This window comes from Pseudochaenichthys georgianus, chromosome 20 (genome assembly GCF_902827115.2).
Source record: "Pseudochaenichthys georgianus chromosome 20, fPseGeo1.2, whole genome shotgun sequence".
Taxonomy (NCBI): Eukaryota; Metazoa; Chordata; class Actinopteri; order Perciformes; family Channichthyidae; genus Pseudochaenichthys; species Pseudochaenichthys georgianus.
Genome location: NC_047522.1, coordinates 19,362,194 through 19,375,440, shown reverse-complemented (window position 1 = coordinate 19,375,440; position 13,247 = coordinate 19,362,194). Strand labels below are relative to the sequence as shown.

Genomic DNA, 13,247 nt, shown 5'->3' with positions numbered 1-13,247 from the left:
ATCCCCTGCACATCGATCCCTTCATACCTGGTGCTGCGTTTCCCTTTGGCAGGATGCAGCAGACCCCTGCGGTGAGTTTAGATGCCCTTTGTTGTCAGTGACGTTGAGGTTCAATGGAAGCAAAAAAAAAGACTGCAGAGCAAAGCCACGTTTGCATAATGCAAGAGCCACACCATGTATCTTTGATATAATGTAGGCAAAATCTATTTAAAGTCAGAAAGATATGTATGAGAGATGCTCCGATTTGTGGAGGAAATGAATTGCTTATCTGGATTGTTCTGTATGTTGGAACATTGGCCTTAAGGAGCACTGTATGATATCCTTAATATATATAATCCATTGATTATCCATCATACAATATTTTATGTGAAAAAAGTTCCAACTCTACTGAAACTAATTCTGTCCCACATTCATGTCAGCAATGACCATTATGTTGAATGTTAGAACAGAACAGGATCAATTACTCACTTCGAAAAACAGATGCCTCTAACATTTTGCAGCTGTTAAAGCAAATTCATTATTAAAGAATTAAAAGAGTCGGTTTCACATTAAATCCTGCCGCTTTCATGTAAATTCACCTCAACAAAATACCCGTAAGAAATGGTAATACATCTTTTTTTGTCACTTCTTTCAGTTCGGGGATACCGCATATGTTTTGTCTGATTTGTCGCCAGACAATTCTATCTGTCCATGCACCTTTCAGGGTATTTCTCATCTAAGTGTGTAAAATGTTTCCGGGGGAAATGCAAATCTGAATTTGTTTTTCTGACGAATCAGACTTGGGTATTTGCGAACCGGTACATTTTTAGTACAAGCCCCAGCAAACCCCAAGGTGTGATCCTTTGATCCCAGAAAAAGATGCCGCTGAGGGTGTAATTGATTCCCTGCTCGGTGTTAGCGCTGCTCAGGATGCGCTGTGCACGTGTATGCAAACTCCATATCATGCTTACAGTACATATATGTACCTACTGTTCTCAAAGGCATGTCAATAGATCATGTTAAAGTGACCTTCTCACTGACACTAATGGAATATCCAAATGAGGCAGGATGCAATTATGATGTAAATGAGTGGTTTACATGTATAGCCTCAATGGATGGGGATGCATCTCGTCTTTATTGTATTCACGTGTAGTGTTTGATTTACTGCCATATAACACAGAGGCAGTGTGATGGATTCCCTACAGTGGTAAGCTACTGCACAAAGGCATTGTTGATGGGGGACGTTCTTATCCCCTTTACCTGCCCAGGCTCCCCCGCAGTGTAATGCACTAAACAACACGTGCTTCTGCCCATGTGGGGTAGTGATAGGACAGAGTGAGAAACAGACGAGAGAGGGATGAGCTGTGCTTGGGAAAGGTGTGGGGAGCTAGAGATGAAGCCTTTATGAGTTGTTCACTGTGTTCCCAGAATACTGACCCGCCCACAGACTTGTCTTATTTCACATTGGTGGAATATCCCTAGAGACAGGTGTGCAAATGTGTGCAGACAATCCCTCTCGCTTCCCTCTCCCCCCCCTCTGCCTCTGTCTCTTTCTTTCCCTTTTGACTTCCCCTCCAATGCAGCAGCGTCGACAAATCGCAGCAGGCCAGAGTGGAAAGCCACATTGTACACAGAGCAGAGTTTGGCAGACCCCAAATTAGAGACTCAGGAAGGTTGGTTATGATAAGAGGATCAGGCTGAGTAATGGGTACAAGGGATGATCATCTATTTCCCAGTCTGACGATACAGGGGGGAGAGGAAAACAGAGGCATGAAGGGGGTTTGCACATCCCATCTGCGAAACATAGGATTACGGGAGACAATAGGTAAATCCACCGATGAATTCAGACAGAAACGTTCAGACAAATGCACAGCTATACATACAGTATGAGGAGCCCACACACACATCGGCAAGATAACCGTGTGTTGGTTATCTTACTTCTAGTCAGATGAAATGCCCACTCTCTTGTTTATTTACCTCCTCCTGGGAGATGAGGGGATGGCGGTTATGTGTAATTGAAATATGCTGTTCTAGGCCTAGAGGAACGGCATTGTTCACCATGTGTGGCATAATATTTACTGGCTCATATTCAGAGAATCCATTTTAATACAGGACTCACTGAACAAACCGAATGCCCCCAGCGGCCACAGTGCATTGAGTAAAGAGCACCTCTTGGCACTGACTGACTCCAAATCCATCGCCCCCAGTGTCAGAGCGGTTCAAAAAACATGAAGTGGAGAACTGCCGGGGACTTGTGCTGTGCAAAGTGCTGCATTTACACCTCAACCACTGGTGACAAGCAAATGTGTTGTGGTTTGAGCCCTGGCTTTTCCTATTATAGGTCATTTAGCTAGACACTGTTCCAACGGATACAAGCGGCCGAGATGGGTTTTCTCCGCAGGGTGGCTGGTGTCTCCCTTAGGGATAAGGTGAGAAGTTCGGTCATCAGGGAGGGACTCGGAGTGAGCCGCTCCTCCTTCGCGTTGAAAGGAGCCAGTTGAGGTGGTTCGGGCACCTAGTTAGGATGCCACCTGGGCACCTCCCTAGGGAGGTGTTCCAGGCACGTCCAGCTGGGAAGAGACCAAGGGGTAGACCTAGGACCAGGTGGAGGGATTATATCTCTTCGCTGGCCTGGGAGCGCCTTGGGACCCCCCAGTCAGAGCTGGTTGATGTCGCCAGGGAAAAGAAAGTTTGGGGCTCTCTGCTGGAACTGCTACCCCCGCGACCCGACCACGGATAAGCGGGAGGAGATGGATGGACTGTTCCAACAGCCAAACTAGATAATAAAAGTAATATTATATTGCAATATGAACATATAAGCTCAAAAAGTGCAACATAAATGCATCTAATTTGATTGTTTGTGGTTTCTTTCGTGGGCAACTGTTGGTTGCATATAGGTGTAAGCTATGTGGTTCGAACACCAGGCCTACAGTCAACGTGTCATTGAGCAATATTCTAAAGCCCCAACAGCTCCTGATGGCATGGCTAATGATGTGTGAATGTATAGTTATTCTCTCGGAGCAGGTGTCATCTTGTATGGCAGCCTGCCTCGGTGTGAATGTGTTTGAAAGGGTGAATTCTGACTTGTACATGTAAAGGTACTTTGAGGAGGCCATTTTCTATCTCTGGAAACACAGAAAAAACACAATACTAGGTCAGTGACAATAGGAAATGTGTTCTATTCTTTATAAAGTAAATAATATAGAGAATATTTTATGAGAGAAAGACAAGAGGGGTGGGAGGATTGTGCCACAGCCAGACACTGTAAATGTTTCAGCTCCATGGACGGAGACAGAAGGAGATAGACTGAAATGTAATCAAAGAAATATATATATTATGTATAATCGACTCTAGTATTGCCACAGTAAATGCAGACCGCCCCGATGTTTGAGCTCTTATATAAGTACGCAATTAGTTTACAACCGCACAATGATTTGTTTCTATTGTTCTTCTAATAAGGTACAGTAAGAAAAGCGGCAAGTAAGAAAAGCGGCAAATGATTACTCCAGATTGCATAAGATGACAATTATTCCCACTTTCAAAGAGCAGCACCTTCAAGAGCTAAATGTTACAGTGTCGCTTGACATTTTAGACGAAAGCTTGCCACCAACCTTGAGCAAAAACGGATAAGCACTGCATTCAAAATAAATGCCACTAATTGCCTGGATTGCTTAGCTCAAACGCGGCCCAATGGACTTCCCTAAAGTCATAACGATTGGCAGTATCGAAGCAAGAAGCCCTTTTCATCTTTGCTGCCATCAATTAAGGACTTAATTTCACTAAAGTCAGACGGTGACTGCAGTCTAATTTCTCTATCAGAAATGTCATTAGTGGGCTGTTTGAACAGTTAATCATTTCAGAGAATGAAAGCTGCTACTGCCTTTCAGTCTTGATGCGACACTATCCGTCAGTTTAAAAAAAAAGGAACGTTCAAATGAAAGAAATGAACGGACTGCTAACATTTCTGAAAGCCAGAATATAGTGAGGAATATTGGTTGAATACAACAACAAAAAAGAACAGAGGGGCTTTAGTTTGATATAGTTAAACGCTTTAACAAGGACACAGTATATACATTGTCCAATATCTAAATGTCCTTCCAAAGTGGAACATGTCATCTGTAAATGGCCAGGGGGTGATTGATTTCAATATGTTAAAGCTTAAAACTGATCGCAGTGAGAGTTCATGCTGTAGAATGAGAGTGACTGAGCCTTGGTCACAGACAGGAGTTAAACTAATCTATAGTGCACAATGTTCCAGTGGGAGGTGACATGAGTTATTTTCAGAAGGGTTGTTAAAGGAGTCAAACGAAGGAGAAAAGAATACCTGAGAACAACAGGAGATCCAGGTGCACCACACGCAAATAACACCTCACCAAGCTTGGAGCGAAGTGTGTGTGCAACTACTTGTGTAGCGGCAAAAATCATATAGAACTAAAACAGATAGTTAACTTAACAGCCGCTGAGGCACTAGTTAGCGGATCTTACGCAGGGCAATGATCCAGGTCCAGACAAGATTCTCCGTTGTGCATTTTATTCCAAAAATAGTACAATGAACAGGTTTCCTATACCTCTTTTCCTGAAGCCGTTCCTATGGCTTTCTTTTGTGTGGCTTGAAACACCCTGGTAAAAAACCGTTTGCCTACTCGTGCTCTGGTTCCCACCACCCACCTGTCTCCAATATATACAATTACACCGGGTGCTCTAACCACCCAGTGCCCAAAACATGCCTTCAAAATAAAAGCATAGAAACTACTTTAACTTATGACGCTAACTAAGAATACATATAAATACATGATAATAATAAACACTATAAACAGCAAGAAAATAAATGTTAAACTATTAAATAATATAAAGAGATATATAGCTCCAACTACTTGTGTGTGGTTCTGCATGTGCTTTGTGAGTGAATGAGAACAAAGAGACAAAAAGGAAAGAGATTGTTACAAATAGGCGACGGAGGTGGTGCTAGTCGATGAAGTGCCTTCTCCCTGGTGGCCCGGGAGGCGTGGGTGTAATAGATTAAAGTAGAGTCTCGGGGCTCATCCCACGGCAAACCCTGTCCTATTAAGAGTGGCAGTGTGAGTCTTTCACAGTCACTCCACTCCGCTGCAGTGGACAGGGCTGCTGGCAAGCCTCTCCATGGCACTCGACTGTTGTGAGCACTGGGGGGATGGAGATGCTTGGAGGCAGCTAAGGACACAAACCGATGTGACTGATGGCAGCGCAATAAAGTGAGCATCTCCTCTCCACAGTGCTAAGACCCCCCCCCCGTATTAAGAGGGACATCGAATCGCTCTCTGGGGCATGTAAGCTTTTCTTTGGCGATGATAAGCTCATTGTGCTCCGTGGCCAGTTGACTGCTGATGGCACAATGGTGGCTGGAGGAGTTTAGCATTCTTCTGCATGGCAGTTTTCCGGAACCGTCAGTCAAAGACAGCAGTGACCTTATGAAGAAGTCACTCATTCACAAACAGAGACGTCAGGCCACAGTCAAACCACCGAGTCATAATTGCTTATCTCTAAATCTCAGAGGAATTTGCACCTCGTAGCGGCTTCGCCTCCCAGAATGAATGTGTTTAGCATTGGGCATTGTTGAAACTATTCCCGCTTAATGCAACAAAACAGACACATCTTTAGCGATTAAATGAAGGGTGCTGTCATATGGGATCAAGAGGTTTTGGCCTCATGAGAATTAAGCATGCAGACATGATGATTTGTGGAGAAATGTACTGGCGTAGACAGCTGCCATTAGAAATGTGTGATATTCTAATATTCGGCTAAGCTTTGATTTACTCTCAGAGGATAAATCACGTGAGTGGGTGTTAATGATTCATAAGTGCTATTGTAAATATATAATGCAGTGGTAAATGGATTTAAGGATGCTCTGAATACCACAGGTTAAACAACATGTGCATTATCTTTCACCCTACTTAATCGTCAGCCTCTCCACGCAATACCTGTGTTCAGCATAAACAAATAAATACAGCCTGCTGAGGACTTGCTGCGCTGCGATAATAACTCTCCAAGGGGAATGGCAGCCATGGGTGTTGGCAAAAGACTGTCCCTCAAACTATTGGGTGTGTAGGTGAAGGTTGAGAAGACTATTGATCTGCTGTGGTAATACAAGAGTGACACAAAGAAACGGAGCCCATATTCAATAAGCATATCATCCTGCTTCTCCAAAACAATCAGCAAGCTGTAAAAACATCTGCAGCTAACACTTTATAATATGCTGGAAGCAATCTTTAGGGGGTGGGGGGAGAAACATAGCCAAGTATAAAGGAGAAACAGATTTTATATTATGGGTTACATGACATATCTCAGTAGAAGGCGTCAAAAATCACACCCATTGTTCAGTATTCACATTTGAATATGGTCTTCTTTTCCTTTGTGTTTGAAGCATAATACTGTTCCAGAGAGACTGCGATGCCTTGATTAGTCCCTGTTTTAAATGAACAAATTCCCTTGGAACATTACAGGTTCAATTGGCAAGAAAAAAAAGAAGTTCCTTCATTCAGTATCACTGCCAGTGCAATGAAGGTACACATTTACATATCAAAGGGTGCAGCACCATGTCTAGAATTTCAAGTGTGTTCTGTTGTGATGTTGAAGAGCAGCAGCACTGACATGAGAGGAACTCGGTCTGTCCTCCTTACAAATTCTTCCGTTGATACACTTCCTTGTTGTGTCCGCAGTAACAAATACAATGTGCATAACAACTGAAGCTGTAAAGACACTTCAAACGTGTAACCGAACATGCATAGGTGTATGCAACTTGTTTTAGGATATTATATGTGTAATACGCCCTCATAAAGCTCTGATTCTGAGCCCTAAAGTAGGTCATTCGAGGAAGGGGGAAAAACGCAAAATGGTAGTAGCAGTTAGAGAATGAATGGCCGTTTTTACTTCCTGGGAAATTTCCCCTATGGCTTCCAGATGTGATTTGATTCTCCCCAAGTCATGCGCTGACACATTAGCACGTCTTCTCATTAACTCAGACTTTCTCATTACCCCCTCCTGGCCCCAGATCTCCCAGTCATACTTGGACCATCGTGAGTCTTAGGCACTTTAAAAAGGCAGTGAAGCTCTTAACATGAATGATTTACACCCAAATCAGAATATGTAAATGTGAGATGTGCTTGGTGGTTGATCATATCTCTGTCAATGCATTGTTCCACGGGTGTCAGCAAGAAACGTTTCATTATTAATTGAATTTTCTGATCAAAGATTGTACAAAATCATCTGACTTGCTTCTGTGATTCCGTTCAGTGCAGAGACGTGTTTAGGTCATATAACACGCCCTCTGGTGGTGATAATGTAGATGTTAGCGAAAAGGAGAAATAATCACTTTGAGTTTGTTGATTATGTTAGCTTATTAGCTAGCTAATCAAGGCATCTGGTCAACTAAATGCCTCTAATAGACGCAAGAGTCAGAGTGAGGGCATCTGATTTGCATAGTATTGGAAGTCATGCCCACAGAGCTTTCATGCATAGTCCACTATCGATTGTTATTCAAAATGGATTCAAACAAAAGACAAGGGCACTGAGCATTGATGTGAAGTTATTTTCACTGAGCTAAGGTCTAGCTGTGGATGTTGCACCAGCTAGCTAATTTTAGCTGTACTTAGTTACAAGTCTTATTTTAGATTTGACCAAATATAGTTATGATTCTGAATGAGCTATTTAGAGTTATAGTAATGGAGTGTGAGAGACAGTTTTTGCTAAACTATCTGATAAACAAAAATAAACAGTTTAACACAAAAAACAAGGGGAATCAGGCAAAACAACAAAATAAAAAACTGAACGAGTACAGACCGGGTTTGGGAAACAAGGGCAGTAAACGAGCAGGAAGACTGGGAGTCAGGCAGGGACGAAATACACCACATCAAGACCGGACAGAAAGGAAGACGACGAACCGACAAAGAACACGGGGAGACAGGACTATACACAGCTGGGGAGGGCAAGCAGAAACACAAGGGCAGCAGGTGACCACAATCAGAACATCACACAGGCGGGAAAACAAAAAAACAGGAAGTAAAATGCAATCGAAACACAAAGAGGAAATACATTTCAAAATAAAACGGGAAACATTAAATACAAAAAACTGAGATAGTGACAATAACTGAACAAACGATTTGTGTCATGCTCAGTTTTTGAATTTAGAATATTATTTATGAACAATGATTTGTCAAATGTAACTCCAGGATGCCAGTTGTTGTGCCTTTGAAGTTTTTTATGCGAAAAATAAAAAGCAGTTCCCCATCACACCCAAGAGAAGAGGATAACAGGAATATAAGACAGCTTTACAAGGTGGAGGTTTGGGCCTGTATCTGAACTGTGTTGCGATGCAGCATGTTGAGATGGAAAGCAACTCGTCTCCTCGTCCCCATGAGAGTCTGGCTAATGAAGCCTGGTGTACACTACCTGCTGTCTACCTCCCCCAGCATCTCCTTCCCTCCTCCTCTCCCTTCGTGTCCTCCACCTGTGCTTGTATTAAAGCTGAGGTATGCAAGGCTGTCTACATGCGATGGTTCAGGCACAATGACGTGGTCACTATGTATGTCTTTTTAAAGCTACTATGTATATTTTATTCCTAGATTTACGTCACATAAATTCCTAATAATATATGTTTTGGAATTACAGAACGGATGCGTTTTTCTTCCATGTCTTAATCTCACTTTATGAGATACACTGAGTTCCTTTTGAAGTTTATTTCCAACATTTTCCAGGAACCTGCAGGGATCTGAGTTATCTGAAAGATTGACTGCTGTATATTTCAAGCTACTTTGTACGACTGTTGTAAGTGAAAGTTGGCAGGAAGTCTTTTAGGTCGATTGTAGTGATCAGCTTTTGAATGACACCCGCCATGAATTTCATTTTTATACACGACTGTTTCTTCAGGGAGCTTGGTCTCCTCACTGTGTTGTCACTTCTTGAAAGAGATTGAAAGGGACGGAGTGTATTTCCTGTTGAAAGATCTTATAGCTGTGCCTAGCCAGTTGCATCTGGCACACTGTAATCAAACCAATCATGGCGGTTGATGGTCAATGATTGCTTTCAGATTGGCCTGCCTTCACATCTCTTCTTTTTTTTTTTTACGGACACCTGCTGTAGCAGCAAGACTGTGAAACCATGGAGATGGAGGAGAGACAGAGGTCTCGAGAAGCATCTGCTATCACTGTGAAATCACCACTGCACAGCCTCTGATCATTCCTAGTGGTTACACTCTAATTAGATATCTAATTCATGTGCGTTTAATTTGGACAGATGACTGTATATTTCCCTTCCACCGATAAAAGCCCTTTTCTGCACCCTCCAGTGCGCCTCCCCACTCACATCAACTGTCTCTTTAAGGACATTTCGCTGTGCCATTACCAGCAGTTTTTCCCTTGGTGTCGTTTGGAACAACATGCCAGAAGAGCCAGGTCCTGGGGCAGAGAGATAGCATTGCTGCCATAGTGGTTACATGTTAGTCAATTTGAAATACACCGAAAGGAATGTCTCTCATGTGACTGTAGGCCAGCGGAGCGTGACCGGCTGCAAGCTCGCCAAGTACTGTCGGTCACACATGAGAGGGCAGGAGACAGGCAGGAGCACGAACATGGGTGTCACTGCTGTCGGGTGTTTACACCTCAGCTGCAGACATGCCGAGAATGCAGATTCCACCCCTCGCCTTTGACTAATTGACCCTGAGCTGATGTGTCAGAAACTTGAAGAGGTAGAACAGATGAACCCCTAAGCTGTGGTCTGGAGAACTCTTGTAAAGGGGCGTAGTTCTGCTGAACCAGGAAAGTGCAGCTTGACTTATTCGTTGAAGAGGGGCGAGACGTGTCAGGACCTACAGTGTCTGTCTAACATGAAGCACTCTTCCACAATAAACTGCCATTTGAACAACACAAATATGTGTAATCGTCAGTTGTTCAGTTCTGCTCTTCAGGCGACTGTATTTCAACGTGTTTTTAGTAACATAGGAAATCAGCCAAATGCTTAAATAGATTCAATAAGAGGACGCTGATGTAGGCAATTGATAGCACTTACTCATCCTTGAAAATGCTAAACCAACAGAAATAAGAAACTACTGCCAACACTGTTGCTCGGAATCAGTCAATTCATTCAAGTGCTCGTAGTGCATACAGGATGAATACTACAGAGACAATAAATGACATGGCAGTGCTGACACGTTCTATACCCATTAAGATAATGCTTTTAAATAAACTGGAGATGTTAACTGGACTATTTTCTGTTTCTTTTCTGCAGCCCCTGGACTATGAAAGCAAGAAGGCATACACCTTTAAGGTAGACGCCTCCAATGCCCATCTGGATCCACGATTTCAAAGCTTTGGGGCCTTCAAAGACACAGCAACAGTGAAGATTAACGTGTTGGATGTGGATGAGCCCCCGGTGTTCAATAAGCCCTCCTATATGATGGATGTGTATGAAGACACACCCGCGGGCACCATCATCGGAGCAGTGACGGCACAAGATTTAGACGCCAGCAGCAGTCCGGTCAGGTAAAGTTTCACTCCTCTGTGTAGAACAATAGACACTCTACACTTAAGTTGAAAGGGGCCAGATAATGCTTTTGGGGTTTTCTCTATCCTGTACTGTGTTATAGAGGTTTGTGTGCATGTAAATGGTCTGCAAAGGCTGACATCCCAAAGTTCCCTGAGATAATGACATCACGATGAAACACTTGCGCTTCAATTGGCGTGCTCTCTGATAGGCTAAGGGTCTTTGAAACCCCTCAAAGCGCTTTCATACATGTCAGCATTCAACCATTCACATCTAAATGACATGTTTGAATTATTTTCTTATGGTCATATAATGTTCTCCGGACATTCTTAGCTAAGTAGTAGGGGTGTAACGGTTCACAGAAGTCACGGTTCGGTTCGTACCTCGGTTTGGGGGTCACGGTTCGGGACAAGAAGAAAAAGCAAAAAAAAGTCCCAAATGCATAATTCCAGGTTTGTTGTTATTTATTTTTGAACAGTAGTGCAAGTTTCAGTCTCAAAATAAGGAACTCTGACATTTTGAATAATTAACTGTATTAAACAGTTAAAAACAAACCATAAACAGTACCACACACACACTCAGATGGCCATATTATCTATAATGGCTGATGTCAAACAAAAAGGTTTCATCAAGCTGTAAAACTAAAAAGAATGTCTTACATCATAAATAATAAGAAAGTGTTTCCAGAGCGCAAAGTCGTTGAAAAACATATGCCAAAAGCTTCCGTTATTTATTTTGGTCTCTCGGCTCTCATGTCTATTGGCTTCTTAAAAACAGCGGGGAACAGCTGTTGTCTTTTGCCGGGCTCCGGTGATTGGCAAATCTGGGTGATGCCTCCTGATATGATTTAGCATGTTTGGAGTGTGTTGGCATTACCGCACCGCACCGCTATCGAACAACGCCGACACACCGTCCTCGTCGGATCCACCTCTCGCACACTTCATCGTTATTGTAGTCCACAGGGAACCCGAAATGTTCCCACACAGCTGATTTAAAAGAAGCAGGTGGGTTCTAGCTCATGTGTGTTATCTGAAATCGCCATACTAACTTTTCTTCTTCTTGTATTTAGTTCGTTTTGTTGTTGTGTTTCTTCTTGTTCTTCATTTGTTGTTTAAGGGCGGCTGGCAAACAGCTTTTAGGCGCAATACCGCCCCCTGGATTATAAATAGTGTAGTGGATACTGCCCTGAAGGACAGACTTTTTTCCCACTCGTAAAAAAAGGCATATTCGCCGTGTGACTGCATGCAATAGAGTCGAACTAAAGAGTTCGCATGAACTAAATTCGCATGAACCTTTGTGGGAAAAGTACCGCAGTGTGAATGCGCCTATTACAATGGGGGCTTTCCACCCTTATCCACAATGTAAAGTAATTCACATCCTCTTCCCTCTTCTCTCTGTGAGGGGCAGCAGGTTCAGCTTTCAGAACAAAGTAACACAAACTAAAATGGCATTCATTTTTTTTAAAATATGTAGTAATAGATGTATGTATTTTTCTTCTCAAGAGAGTACCAGAATGTGTATTTTATGTTAGTATTTCAAAAATCTCCTGGGGGAGAATCCCCCCAGACGCCCCTGCAGGGGTTGGGTTTTCAGCATGTCAACTCTTTCACTTGTGGGGAAATTGCAGGATTGGCTCCAGGTCGCCCTTTTTATTTACTACAAGACAAATGTGTCTTTTTATTTGATACAGTTCAATTTGGATTGAGACAGGGAAATAATCTAAACCTCACGCATGGCGTTTCACTGTCAAGGGGAGCGTGTATGTAATTACATTGCAAATACTGATTTGAGCCCCACCATAGATTACCCAACAAAAATACTCTGGAGCCGCAACTGCCGACCCGTATTGCGCATGCGCAGATCTAAGATCCAGTAGAAATGATTAAAAGTCTACTGCTTATGGGCCTAAGGCCTAAATAGAGTCAAAGAGTATATGAGAGTGAGAGTGTGTTAATTAATATTATTATTATTTGGCAATTTGGAGTAAGTCTGTAGATTTGTTTGTGTGTGTGTTTCATGTATAGGCCTCTCGCGATAATTAATTTTGTTGGATACATTTTCCCAGAAATTATTGCGATAAACGATAATATTGTCGGCACCGTTGTATGACCATTTTAGACCACTGACATAATGATAATATATAATAATAATTAAAGTACATCCTTTCAAACTGCTAGTCACATCCTCATGTAAATGGCAATTTATCGAGTTCATTTTTATTTATCGATCCTGCTATTGTTTAACCTCTAAATAATTACATTCAATATATTTTAGAATTGACAGGAATTATACAGATTATAATTCATTTCAATACATAAATAAAAAAAATACGAGTATTTAAATAAAATAAAATAGATGTAAATGCTTAAAAATAAACTCTACCATGATTCATTTCTGTGAGTGTACGATGATTGAATTAATTGCTTATCGCGACAGGCACACAATAAAACAGTGGAAACAAACATGTGTTTGACTTTCATTAGTGAATGAAACTGTGTGTCCTTTATAGTCTGTGTCCAATATTGTGTATTTGCATATATTGTATATATATCCTATATATATGCTAAGGTCCCGCTGCTGACACGATAGCAGTCATTTCGTGCGCATATGTGTATTTAAACCCATGATATCAAAATCTCACTCCAGCCAGGTGCCCAAAGTTGGCAACCCTGCTAAATAATACATTTAAAATGGACTATTTAAGGAGTTTGTTGTGAACATTCAAAAGTTTGGTCAACTTTGAAGTTTCTAGGGGG

General features: G+C 42.1%; 1 protein-coding gene across 1 annotated transcript in view; it reads left to right on the top strand.

The window, feature by feature from the left end:
- LOC117465462 (cadherin-12-like) overlaps window positions 1–13,247 on the top strand; it is a 114,467-nt gene that overhangs the window by 80,154 nt on the left and 21,066 nt on the right. The window contains exon 7 of the mRNA XM_034108264.1: window positions 10,237–10,490. Coding sequence (XP_033964155.1) covers window positions 10,237–10,490 — 254 coding nt within the window. The remainder of the gene's footprint in view (window positions 1–10,236; window positions 10,491–13,247) is intronic.